Source organism: Terrapene carolina, unplaced genomic scaffold, assembly GCF_002925995.2.
Source record: "Terrapene carolina triunguis isolate 2854851 unplaced genomic scaffold, T_m_triunguis-2.0 Scaffold93, whole genome shotgun sequence".
Lineage (NCBI taxonomy): Eukaryota > Metazoa > Chordata > Testudines > Emydidae > Terrapene > Terrapene triunguis.
This window is the reverse complement of record NW_020664444.1, coordinates 19,595,919-19,609,888: the sequence shown is the minus strand read 5'-3', so window position 1 is coordinate 19,609,888 and position 13,970 is coordinate 19,595,919. Positions and strand designations below refer to the sequence as shown.

The following is a 13,970-nucleotide window of genomic DNA, read 5'->3' as shown; positions in this document are numbered from 1 at the left end:
CCATATGTGTGTGGAGGCAGGGGAAGGATTTGGTCAGTGACCCAGTCATCCTGTACCCAAGAAGCTGAGCACAGAAACACAGCCAGTCTACGTTGAACAGGGATATGACACACACAGTTTCCAACCCACATGAACTTCCAAAACCTGTACACACAGCACAACTACAGGGTTCAACAGCATCTGACACTCTTCCGCCTGTGGAGAGATGGCAGCTTTTGCCCTGAATTAGTTAACCCTCCTAATGCCCTTTTCTGACTAGTTGATGGCTGGGGAAACTGAGGCACAAATGATTTCCCCATGGTCATACAGTGAGCGGATGGTAGAGGACACTCATTCCCTGACTCCTATTCCTGAGCTTTTATCAGAAGACCAGCTTTCCCCCCACTGCACCTGTGTTAGTGATGCCACAGGCTTTTTAGGTGGAGCTTTCTTCCCCTTACTTTCACGTTTTCCACTAGTGCATGGCTTATGTAACATCTTCAGTCTTTCTCTCACCCTCGTTGAGTGGCTGAGATTGGGGAATCTACCTTTCTGGCATTCCTCTACTGCTTGTGGTGTTCTCATCTCACCATTACTTTAACAGCCCAATCCTACAGCCATAGCTCAGGCAAAACTGCCATATAATTCAATATGTGTGGTTTGTCTGTATTAGGATTGCACGCTCAGGCCCTTGACATAGTCTTGGTAATGATGGGGTTTGATATCTCACTCTTTGAAATAAGCACCACATTTACGTATCTAATAAAATATGCTCAGCTGCTTCCATTTCATGCATCACATACTTTTATTTTCACGTCCAAAGCACAACAAGATTATTAGTTGTACCTGAGCTGCTATAGTAGGCCAGTGACATTGATTGAAGGACTTTACGTTAATTACATGCTCAATTGATAACGGTCACAATACATAGTGATGAGAGACTAGTAGAGTGTAGTAATTACATCTGATGTTATGTGGGAGTACTTGTACTGTTCCAGTGCAATATTTCTCTTGTTCTGTAAGTAGGATTCTGAAAATTCAATGGGACATAGGCTCCTCAGTCACTTGGAGATGAATTTTTAAATGTATTTAGGCACTTAAAGATGCAGATAGACACTTAGTGGGATTTTCAAAAGCTCCTAGCCCCAACTCCCACTGAGAGCTCAGTCCTGCACAACTCCCAATGGGAGTTAGGGGTCTAGGATGCTTTGAAATTCCCATTAGGTGCCTATCTGCATCTGTAAGTGCCTAAATAAATACTTTTTAAAATCTGGCCTTTAGACACTTGTGAATATCCTGAGAGACATGGAGCACCTGCAGCTCCCACTGGCTCAGAGGAGTACAGGGGCTACCTTGTGTGTCTCTCTTGGTGCAAGCATCCCAAATGGAACAGGTAGGAGGTAGGGTCCTGTGCTGGCTCAGAGAATGGACTGGCTGCATTTAGTAGATCATGTTGCACTGTCCTCGCAGATGATGTAGCTTGCATAGTCCCATATTCACCAGGCTGTTAAGGGAGGGAATTACATCTCCTTTAGACCTGTGGGGCTGTACAGTTCCACATTATCCGCTACTCTGCCCAGTGAATAAATGGCACGATTTGACCATCAGACTGAAGCAGGAGATTGGAAGATTATAGCTGCCATTTCAAGCTGAAGGAGATAAGAGAATGCTAAGTGGAAGGGACAGGCATACCTATGGTATTGCATGTGTAAAATCGCTCTTATACTGAATTGGGTTTTTTGTTGTCCTTGTAGTTTTATTTCTTGTGGATCAGCAACAAAATAACACATCTTTCTTCTATGCCTCCGGGCCTGTGAACGTTTTTGAGCTCTCATGTAAGATCAGCCCTTGTGCAGGGGAAATGGATGTCCACATGCAATTACCTTTAATTTTTGGACTTTCTAATGCTAATGCAGGTAAACTCAGGCCCTAAGTGAGATGGCAAAGTGATACTGTGTTGGCATGTTTTATATGACTTTTTATTTTAACAGATGTATCTGTCTATTAAAATTCAATACACTATTGTACACTTCTGTTAGTATGCAACCTATCATATCCTAGACCCTGTATCTTTGTGTAATTCAGGAATCTGTTTTTCTGTATATCTATTACCACCCAACACCCATGTAAAAACTCTGCTGCAAGATAATGGCTCACCTACATGACAAGGTGCTGAAATTGCTCCAAAGATGGAAAAATGTGAATATTATACTGAGGACTTTATTACCAGTACTATTTGTAATATATCCAACTTTTACAAGTCAAAGAAAAGTACAGATAATATGATGGTTTTTAGTGTACTGCTGTAAAATTTACAATCAAAGAGCAAAGTGTGAATGTAGCACGAGTTTACTACGAAAAATAAAAGTCAGATATCTTTTGTTGTGGTCCAAAGTACTGCCAGGTGAAACTTGGTCATTAAGCCTCAACTGGTCTACTCAAACTGTTTCTGTTCTATCTGCCTGGACCTGCATATGCCCATGTATATGGAATACCAGTTTGTACTTCTAGGGCTCCTGTATTTTGTATTCTGTAATCTGACCTTTCACACAGAATGGAATCTGAGTAAATAGATTTTTTTTAAAACACTGGTGTGGTCTCTGTTATTGATCTCTCTGCAACCTTTGCAATCAGACTTTTATAGACACAGACACCAAACCCCTGCCTTCAAACAAACCACTCCACTTAAACAAAAACTCAGCATAACCCACCATATTTTGACTGTTTCCATCCAAAACCATAAATCAGCCCAGCTTCTCTTGAAACCCAGTTCAGACGCAAAGGTCTATGAGGCTTGGTCAACCTGGTTTGTGTATTAGGGGCTCAATCCTGCAAGAATCTGAGTGCTGTAGCCCTGAGCCGGGAAAGCCTTTGAGCACTTGTTTAATTTTAAGCATGTGATAATGGACTACTCGTGCTTAAAGCTGAATGCATGCCTAAGGGCTTTGCTGGATTGGGACCAGAGAGTTCAGCCCCTTGAAGGACTGAGCTCTAGGTTAGTGATAACAAAATGAGACCTTATGTGGCCTGGCTTCACACAGATTCAGTTACAAGTCAGAAAGACTGTGGGACAAATTCATATGTGAGGTGGGAAATTTGCAGATTCCCCCGCCAGAAAAACAACTTTGGGAACACAACATGGTGCAGAATTAAATGAGGAAAATGTCCACTAAATTTTGCCAGTCATGTCATTTTTTGCTTGGCATTTTTTTGGTAATGTCTCTTGTCATTTTTCAACAGAAACTGTACTTTAAATACAAGTAAATGGAAATAATAAAGAATTACTAATTAAATGCTCAGTTGTTTCATTCATTCTTGATTAAACAGGTAGTTAGTGATATGTTAAACCTAGAGGTGTACCCATTTAATAGTTCACATTCCAAGCATTAATCAAAAATCAAGAAATCAGAATAAGATGACATATAACTCAGCATGAATGCACACATGCGCTGATCCGCATCTTAAATTCAAGGAACTTCATATCTCCCTTTAATATGCTCCTTAGAATGCCTTGCCATACTGCCTTTAAACTACAGAGTACTTTTCCAATTCTGGCAGAAATGTAAAGCAGCAGTGGGAAAGGAGTAACACTCCAGTTATTTACCTGCAATTAGTCTGAATTATATATGAAGTTATTTTAGCCTAAAATACATTTACAGGAATGATTAATGATAGGAAAAGCCATGTAAATACATAAATAAGGCAGTAACTATTCATTGTATGGGAAAGATTCATAATGAGGAAGTAATATCAATACTGATACATATATCAAAGGGGTAGCCGTGTTAGTCTGGATCTGTAAAAGCAGCAAAGAGTCCTGTGGCACCTTATAGACTAACAGACGTATAGGAGCATAAGCTGTTAGTCTATAAGGTGCCAAAGGACTCTTGTTGCATCCGAAGAAGTGGGTATTCACCCACGAAAGCTCATGCTCCTATACGTCTGTTAGTCTATAAGGTGCCACAGGACTCAATACTGATACGTGATACACATTAATCTACTAGCCCTGATCCTGATCTTGCATAAGGATCTGCTAGAGCAGTCGTTCTCAAACTTTTGTATTGGTGACCCCTTTCACACAGCAAATCTCTGAGTTTGTCCCCCCTCTTATAAATTAAAAACACTTTTAAAAAATATTTAACACTATTATGAATGCTGGAGATGAAGTGGGGTTTGGGAGTGGAGGCTGACAGCTCGCGACCCCCCCAAGTAATAGGGTGGCCAGATGTCCTGCTTTCATAGGGACAGTCCCGATATTTGGGGCTTTGTCTTATATAGGCTCCTATTACCCCTCACCCCCTGTCCCGATTTTTCACACTTGCTGTCTGGTCACCCGACCAAGTAATAACCTTGAGACCCCCTGAGGGATCACGACCTCCAGTTTGAGAACCCCTGTGCTAGAGCAGACTCCTGCATCCCTGTGGACTCCCACTGACGTGGAAGGGGGCAGGATCAGTGCCTCTAAGAGTTCTTTCATGACAGCACATAACTGAACATAGTTATAAACTGCAAAAAGATACTAAGCTACCTCTTGCCCCTCTATTTTTAATTAGGATTTATATACTCTAAAGAAACAAATACAATTTACTTTTGCCTAATATTATACATTTTAAAAGAAAATGTGATACACACAATATCAGAAACAAAGAGAGGAAGAGCCCTGATTTTTATAGGGCAGTAACATGAACCAATGACATGACTGGTATCATATACACTGGCAAGATCAAACTGTGTTATAATGTCACTGGGGGCACTGAAGTATTATACCCCAATCTCCTTACATAGTAAATTTCTCAGGGTAGACAGCTCATGACATTATGGGGACAGGAGATTATGTTTAATGCGGTCTTGTTCACAGATCCAGTTTCCCAGGCTATTGAGTTCATCTATGCTATACGTTCATCTGTGTTGAGGAATCTGGTTACAGCTCATTTGGACATGTCCCAGACTTCATGGACACTCTGAAAACACAGGCAGGTCCATTTTACACTACAAAATTGAACCATTGAGGGAGAATTGACATGGTTGAAATTCAAGTGCAGATGGTACCAGTATGAGCAGGAATTATTGCATGTAAACTGTGCTGTACTGTGTTTTAGAACAATGCTGTAACGCTCTCTAGGGTGTGTGTTTTTATATCCTAGACTCTGTAGCATGGTTTGGCTAGCAAGTTGCTCAGGAAACAAATCCCTGGCCAAGCTAACTAAGAAACTATGGTAGAATTGTGTTAGTGTCAACAACTTGTTGCTAGCATGGTTTCAACTATAGTATAGACAGGATATAAAAGGTTCAATAAGGCTAAAAACAAAAACAAAAAAATCTGCTGGCTTCCTCCCACAAGAAATTAAAATCAGACACTGAAGTGTAAAGGATACATGAATATAAGCAAAAGCTAAAATACTTTTACATATAAGCCACAATTTCATTTTACTTCACTAGGTCAAATTTGGAAATGTAAATTTTAATGATGAGTAAATATAAACCTTTGCAGAAGCGTTACCAATATTTTTATGATGTTGGAATGACTGCACTGTCTGACAAAGAACAGTGACCCTACTTCCTGCTGCCACTGTGGCCAAGAACTAGCCAGATCTGGCCCTTGGAGAATATCATTGGTGTAATCAGATTGCCAGGATAATATAGACCTGCTTCCCGCTCCCCATTATGCTAGTCATAAGGCTATGCCAGGAGCTTTCCCAGGGAAAGGGGAATGAAAAAAGTGCTGCTGTGATCTGGCTATTCTCAGCGACAAAAGTTTCTTGTGGGCCATTACAGCTGAGTGTAAATTATAGCAGCCCTCTGGCTCCTCTAGCTTTCACCAAAGTTCAAATCATCCCCCAGCCGGCCCAGAATCTGTTATCCCATAAATGGGCCATGAAGTACTTTTCCCCCTTGCCTTTTCCCCCTTGAGCCAAAGCTCAGAACTGGGGGTTCAATGCATTTGTGATAAACACCAAGGAAAATATTGTCAGCTGGTTTTAGATTCGGTTTCAAGAAGGATATGCCTACAGCAGCTTAAGCATATTCCAAAATGAAAGTGCTTGATGAAAACAGAATATTTTTTCCCCAGACGTTAAATAGGCCAACCATGAAACAAGTGTAGCCAACTTTTCTGCTAAATCTCATTAAATTAACCTGAGCAGTAAGTTGCCTATAGCATCCACTTGTGAGACCGGGAAATTAGAGACAAACCATTCCCTCCTGTGAAAAAATACCCCAAGGAAATAAACACTTCTACATTGTTGTGAGGTCTTACAGTGGTTTCTTTGCTGTATCATTCCTTCACTGAGTTGGGATTGAGACCTGTGGAAAGAACAAGGTCTCTAGTACCCACATAAGCAGGGAATCTGTGGGAGCCTGAAGCAAAAAAAATCAATAGATCCCTGACAGCTATGTGAAGCCAAAGATTATTCACACACACCTTCTTCTACCCTGATTTACATGGCATGCTGCCATTCTCTGAGTAAAGAGCAAACATTATATATAGTGTCTTGGATGCTGCAGATCATTGGTATGTACTGGAGGGAAAGGGGGCAATAGATTGGCACACACAAAAACTGTCCAATTTCAAATGACTAGCCACAGCACCTGATGACATTACTTGATGAATAAATCATTGTAGGAACTGGCAGGGAACTAAAGCAGTCAGGTGGTATGATTTCATGAGAGAAATATAAATCAGACCTGAAGGACATCTGTATTTTTCTACATCTCAAACTTCTGAATAACTGGAATGAACTGAGATTTTCATAGTTTCTTTCCCCATGATGCATTCAGTAAAAGAGAACAAACCTTGTGGGCATAAGAGTAAATATCTTTCTGAGGTGCCTTCAAGGGCATCATTAGCTGCAGGGAAATTACTTCCACTGCAAATGATGCCATATCACAATAGCAAAAATGCTAGAACATAAGCAACTTAATTTCTTCCGAACTAAGACCTCAATCCTGCAAATGCTTGCATGTGAACTCATCAGGACTACTCAAATACTCACATGTGTAACTGTTTGCAGGTTCAGCCCTAATATTATAATGTAGATGTATCAAAGGTAAGCAGGTGAAAACACACTATCAGAATATGATTAATTGACTGGTATGCTCTGTCACCTACAGTTCATTTCTCAAACTATCATGATTTCTTACTACTGCTAATCCTTTTTTCTTTCAGGTTAGCAAACTCAGATCTTAAAATATTTGATTATTTTCCTAGACTCTTCCTCTATCACATAAAGAAAGAATTTGGGTTGCAATTATGAAAAGCACCCAAGGGATGGATTAAACCTAAATGGGGCCCAGATGCATCCACATATTGGCCCTCCTCCCCACTCAGCCTCTATCTCCTAGTCCAAACCTGGCCCCTATCCCAGATAGGCTTTTGTCTTCCTCCCACTCCTATGTTCTTCATTCCTCCAAGTGAGTCAATACAGCCACCCTCAGGCAGTCATATAGTCACCCAGTTAGCTGTGCATTGTGCTGCCAGCTGCTATGCTGCTTCTGACTCACAGCTCTGTCTGGGCTCCTTCTCACTAAGGGCCGAAATCTGCCAGGACTCAGCATTTCTTAGTCACTGAGACCAATTCCAGAATGTCCGGGACCCAAAATAGTCCCAGCAAATCTCCACAGAATGCAGATTAGAGGGAAGGAGCTGGGTGTCCTGCAAGCCTTCTAAAATATTGTCCAAATAATTCTAATTTGCTAGCTGGCTTCATTCAGTGAAAAGCAGAAACGCAACTAGGCAGAGATTCTCTCAATGCTACAATTTTGAATTTTGCTTTTTCTGTGCAGCCCCTACCTCTCCAAAATTAAAAATAACTCCCGCAACTCTGACTTCAAAAAACCCATCATCTTTTGAAATCCCTTCCACACACTTTCTATACACCCTTTGTATGTCTGTAATTGAAAATAAACACTCAGAATTACTGGAAATCCATCAGTTGTCATGAACCAGTCACTTGATCTCTCTTAGCTTTTTTTCATAAGGAGACAGTGTCATTGTGGTCCAGTGGTTAAAACACTGACTGGGGAGGCAGAAGACGTCAGTGCTGGTCCTTACTCTGTCACTGACTTGCTGAGTGGCAATGGGCAAGTTAATTAACTATGCTTTGTCTGGGCTTCTCATCTGTACAATGAGGGTAATACCACTAATAGTAAAGTGCTATGGGAGCTTTGGATGAAAGGCACTACATCATTGTAAAGAGAAGTGTTAGAAAATTTTACCCACTCACCACCACAATAAAATAAAACTAATACCACAGTTGGAAATTAGCTTCCTGCATAATCATTTCCTTCTCTTCTAATCCCAGGAGACTGCACAGACAGTGAACGTACATGTTTATGAGAAATGCAAAACCACATCATTTGTTTGGGTGCCATCCTCTGGCTTTTGCTGAAAGTGAAGCTAGAAAGCGTGGAGCTCTGCAGAACTCTTGCAGAGGCTGTTGAAATGCACATGGAGGGGGGGAGGGTTTACTGTGAAAGTAAAGCTTAGCTCTCCATGGTATTATTAGTTATGAGGTGTAACATGCACCTGATGTGCTCAGCACTGCACAAGGCACAAAAAGAAAGACAATCCCTGCCCTGAAGAATAAACCTCTAGTCAAGGGTTCATAAACCTGGATTCCAGGGTCATGCAAATGTTCATGAGGTCAGACTCTCCTAACAGAGCATTTACCGGGCTACTCCTCTAGAAGGAATGATGATGGAGAGTGACCAACCCAGCTGCCCTCCAAAAGATCAGGAGCTGAAGTGGACATGAACAGAAGGTGATAGAGGGTGGGGGTTAGGCTAGTTATGTATATGAAGGGGAGAGGGGAGCTAGCCAGTGCCTGGTGGGGAGAGCAGCTTGGGGGAGGGGGCAGGAGATAGGACCATAGAGATGGGCTTTGGAGGGAGGTTCCTTGTGAAGTGGGAGGCATCCTCCTCCATAACCACTTGGGGGATGGGATATTCAGGCAAGGGTCTTCTTCCTTTGCGCCCCTGCCTGGAAAATACTATCCCCAGCCCGTGTCCTCCCTAGCCTGTGGCAGAATCCCTAGCCAGTGACCGCCTCTCCCCCCGTGGCATGTCTTTTTCCCATTGTTTTCCTGCCTCCCCCTCCCCTTGCTCTCACCCAGCGCTTCTGTAGACAGCATCCTCGCACTGAGCATGTGCGCTGCATCCCTTCCCCTCCTCCTCCTCGGGTACCAGCCCGGCGACGAGGTGCAGTGAGCTCAGCAGCGCCTTCCAGTCCAGCCCAGGAAAGGGCTGAGCCGGAGCCCTGCCGCCCCGGCTCGGCTGGAGTAAGCCGGGGAGCCCCATGCACACAGACTGCTCAGGCAGGAGCCATGCACTCAGGCGTGGAGTTAAAGCGAGCCATCTCTGCCAGCATGGAGCCAGAGAAACCAATGAGACGCTACGGGGCAGTGGAGGAGACTGAGTGGAAAGCTGAGGGGCTGGGGAGAAGTAAGTGCTTTGGATTGCTAGTGCAAAGGATGAAAACGCTGAGCGGCTGCTTATTTCCAGATCCCCGCATCAGCACTTTAAACCAGAGGAAGGAGGGGGTAGAGGGAGAATAGCGATTTAAAGGGACATTCTGTTTGATAGCTATTGTGTTCAATCCGCACTGGGTAATGACCTGATCCCCTTAGGTTAGATTTGGCAATGCATACATACATGCAAATGAGCAATGTGGTCTTGGTAACAAAAGGAAACAGCCTTTGCTTTGTTTGGGGCTGGGCAAGGTTTGTGAGATCATTTTGCCCATTGAGGCTGGTGGGAGGGAGCCTCTGCTTTCTGAACTGGGTTGAGTTCAAGACAAAGGTGTTTCCCTCACTGATCCTAAGAATGGACAGGGGCTGGATTCAGTCTAAGGCAGCTCAACTCACTTTGTTATTTCATTGAAAAATGGATCACTCACTTAGCTCAATGAAGTGCAGAGATGTTACTGGTTTGGAGGCTGTGGGATGGGGAAGGATAATTGGGACATGAGTTTTCTCTCGATGTCTATACAATGTGATTTAATATATGGCATTTAACAAATATTGGCAGCATTTTATAGGCTTCATGTTTGAGAGGCACAAGTGACATCCATATTATTCATTCCTATGTTCAGTTGGAGGGTACTGAAATACTGTGCTTCATTCAACTGTATAATAATGGATGTACTGTAGTTATTGGCTCAATAAAAGCTCTCTAGTGCAAGAGTGCTCTTCAGTGAAATCAACATTTTTCAGAATGCAGCAGCTGATACATCCATTCCAAAGTGCTGATGACAAGAATAGGTATAGAGATAAATGCTATCAATTCAAGCTGTCAGGAGGACTCCTGACTGTCCCAATACTAGTAAATGTTACTCTTTTGGTGGCAGAGCCACCTCCCAGCACAACTTGATAAACCTGTAAATTCCCTCCCATTTTCTAAATAACCATTTGTGGCTAACATCCTAGAAAAGGAAGTCACTGAAAAGCTGTGCATTCGTTGCAGGACAAAATATATGATAAGTTTTAGCAAGGATTCTGATTATGCTCTATGGAGAAAGCTTTGTGGACAATGAAATGTTTGCAATAACTTCTTTGTTTAGACAGGTTGTGGGCCATAATGTTTGCTGGTTTCCGAGATCTGTCATCCACCTTTTGATATTGTGCATCATGACGTGTTAATAGAATATCTTTAATATCTTTGGTTTGCAGCAACTTGGTATCATATTTTATCCACTGTTTCCTGCTTTGCTCAAGTTTCTAAGATATTGCAGTGTTCCTCAGGGCTGTGTGTGGGGTTCATACTTTACCTCTGGCTTCAGTTTTCCATGAATATGTTATCACATAGATCATATGCTGATGACAGTGAAATCTAACTCTCCCACACTCCTGATGTTTCAATTGCAGCATTGGTTTTGTTGCAGTGCCTGGCATAGGTTCAGGACTGAATGGCTCAACGATTTCCCAAACTGAACTGAACAAGACTGAAATCATGTTGGTTGACTCATACACATGTAACAGTTTCTACTGCTTCTGTGGCATGGAATAGACTTGTGCTCGTCTCCTTGTTTCTAAAAATAAGACTTTTGGTATTGTTTTAGAGCCAGATCTTGAATGTTAGTGACCATGTAGCATCTGTAATAATGATAATAATTTGTACTTATAGAATAACTTTCATCCATAGTCCACAAAGATCTATATTACTACCATTCCAGTATCTCTACACAGTAAACTCAGGCTTAGAGAGGTGACTGGCATGATTTTCAGAACTGCTGATCACTTATGACTCCCACTGAATAGCAACTTAAAGTCATAGAGCAACTCATTGGCAGAGAAACTGGCAGGGAGGAATAGAACCCAGGTGTCCTGACTCACATGTCCAGACGCTAGCCAGACAGTAGAGCTCCACTGCTTCACACTAGCCCCTATTTATTGAGGACTTTTTTTTTAAGTCACTTGAAGAACATTACAGATTATATCCCAGAGTAATACTGAAGTGCTAGTTTGTTCTCCAGTCACCTTGAGTACTATTATGAGGCTTTACTATTTGAATAATTGATCAGTTGGTTCATAGGCTTCAACTTGCTTAAAATATTATAGAGAGGCTATTTACAGTAGCTGTTCTAAATGATCATTGCACATCTTTCCTGCTCTGATGCCTGCACTGACTTCCAATCAGCCTTTTACATTGATTTTAAAATCTTATTTTTGACTTTGTAAGGTGATTCCAAGCGCTTTGGTGCAGAAAAAGGTGGCAGAAGTACTCTCCAGAAGATGTGGGAAGCAAAATGTAGAGGGTCAGAACAGAGTTGCTCCTCCCAGTGCCACAAATTGGCTTTTCATGTTGGTATAGCACTTTGAACATGTGAAGTGTTTATTATTATTATTATTAACAAAATCAGATGCCCAGTATAACCATACATAGTTGCCCTCCCTGTTCTCTTGTTTGTCTCATTTGTTTGCTATGTTTTGTCATAACTTAGATCGTGAGCTCTTCAGGGCTAAGATGATCATTTTATTGCCTGTCTTTACAGTGCCTATCACAATATGGCTCTGTTCCCCAATTAGTGCCTCTAGACACAACTGTAGTACAAATAAATAATAATAACCAGGTAACGTACATTTGTTTTAAAGTCACTTGATTGTGTAGGTAATGTGGTAGAAAGTGATGGAAGCCAATGTAATGGAAATAATATAATGGAAGCCAGATAGTTTCCATTTAACTATTAAAGGAGAAGGAACTCTTTGCTAATATAAATCTAGATTTGCAAAACTAGAAATAACTTACTTATTGGTCTCTGGAGATATTTAAGAGTAGGTTAGATAAATGTCTATCAGGGATGGTCTAGACAGTATTTGGTCCTGCCATGCGGGCAGGGGACTGGACTCGATGACCTCTCGAGGTCCCTTCCAGTCCTAGAATCTATGAATCTATGAATCTATGTATCAGAGATTTGTTATTTTTAGGGCAATTAAGTGTAACACTGTATGAAATCCTATTCTACAACAGTCACTTTTAGCCAGTGTGACAATCTGAATGAATTTCACATATAAGTCTGAAACAGCTTTGTTGTAAGACATGTTTTTTTAAAAGTTTGTGAGGCACTGAGCTTGTTTACTCACATGTGTGGGAGAAAATTTCTGAAGAGAGGAGAACAAGATAAGAACGACTGCTTTCCATGCATGGAGCAGTTCTTGTGCTCAACAATAAAATGCATTCAGACTTGTGAATGGACAGCAGTTCCAGCAAATAATAATAGTGTGGTGACAACCTTCTCTATAAGTGATATTTATAATATACTTTTGGAAAGGCTTCCCTGAACCAGAGATACATAAATGTATTTCTTGGCCATTATTAGCATACACACAACTTTATTTGGAAGCAACTGTATTGGCTTCAGTAGGGTTATAGAATTTCCTGGGTAAATACCAAAATGCCAATCCAATGAAATAATCACACAAAAATGAATGAGTAGCACAGTATCCTATTAAGCCTGACAGTTCACAGGTATATTTCTGCTTGTTATTGTTATGAAGTTTAGAACCAAGGTCAGGATACAAGGCCATGCCCCAATTTTGGTCAGCACAAACAGAAGTACATGTCAGGAGACTGCAAACGAAGAGCTTTGCTCTAATTTAATATGAGAATAAACAACAAATATTCTGTTTTTCACTCACTAAGCTTTAGGAATTTGTGTGTTATCCCTATTTTGTGGTAACAATGTCAGATGTAAGCTACAGTGGTTAATTCAATAGTTCTTTTTTGCTTAATTTTGAATAAGAATAGTAGGCTAGAAAAAGGGGTCAGATCCTCACTCAAGGCAACTGGAAATTCCTCTGTCACATGGGGATTACCCAGTAGCTTAAGGCCAGCATAGCCAGCTCTGCGCCACCTGCTCTTCCTCTACCCTCCCAGCACATGGGGTATGTCATAGGTGTGCCATTGACAAGAAGCAGTCAGCCTGGCATGAACACCAATTATCCTGGGCCATCAGAACAACCCCTGTGGGGCTATTCCAGCTGGCATAGAACAGTCCTGTGGTTGCTCTAGTTTGTGCCAGGGGTTGAATGCCACCTCTGCGTCCAGCCTTGCATGGGCACTAGGTAGAGCTTTGGCCCACTTGAGGATTTATTTCCGAGTGTTTTGTTGATAAGTCTCTGAAAAGCTTATTGCCTGGTTTACCAAAAGGCTATGTTGGCAGCTATTTTAACTGCTCTGCCATTGAGTAGTGTGGCTGATCTATGCACTGAAAATATGCACTATGTAATACATGCACTCATTTGACAAGAGACTGTTGAAGAAACATATAACTCCTTTGCTGTTGCCAGAACATGCATAATACTGGGGAACTAGATTCCTCAGGTAATGGGAAATCTTTTACATTTACACAACTGGTTCAAACAGGGCCGGCTCCAGGCACCAGGCACCCAAGCTGGTGCTTGGGGCGGCACCTGGAGGGGGGCGGCGGCGCAGCGCTCCGGCCCCCGGGGAGAGCGGGGCCACAGCAAGGCTCGCCGCCCTCCCCCCGGCCGCCGGGG

At 42.0% G+C, this 13,970-nt stretch overlaps 1 protein-coding gene across 1 annotated transcript in view; it reads left to right on the top strand.

Annotated features, from left to right (window-relative positions):
- The first annotated feature begins 9,299 nt into the window (after nt 1-9,299).
- The window catches only part of BMERB1 (bMERB domain containing 1), an 84,176-nt gene continuing 79,505 nt past the window's right edge, over nt 9,300-13,970 (top strand). The window contains exon 1 of the mRNA XM_024210360.1: nt 9,300-9,417. Within this exon, the coding sequence (XP_024066128.1) occupies nt 9,300-9,417 (118 nt within the window). The remainder of the gene's footprint in view (nt 9,418-13,970) is intronic.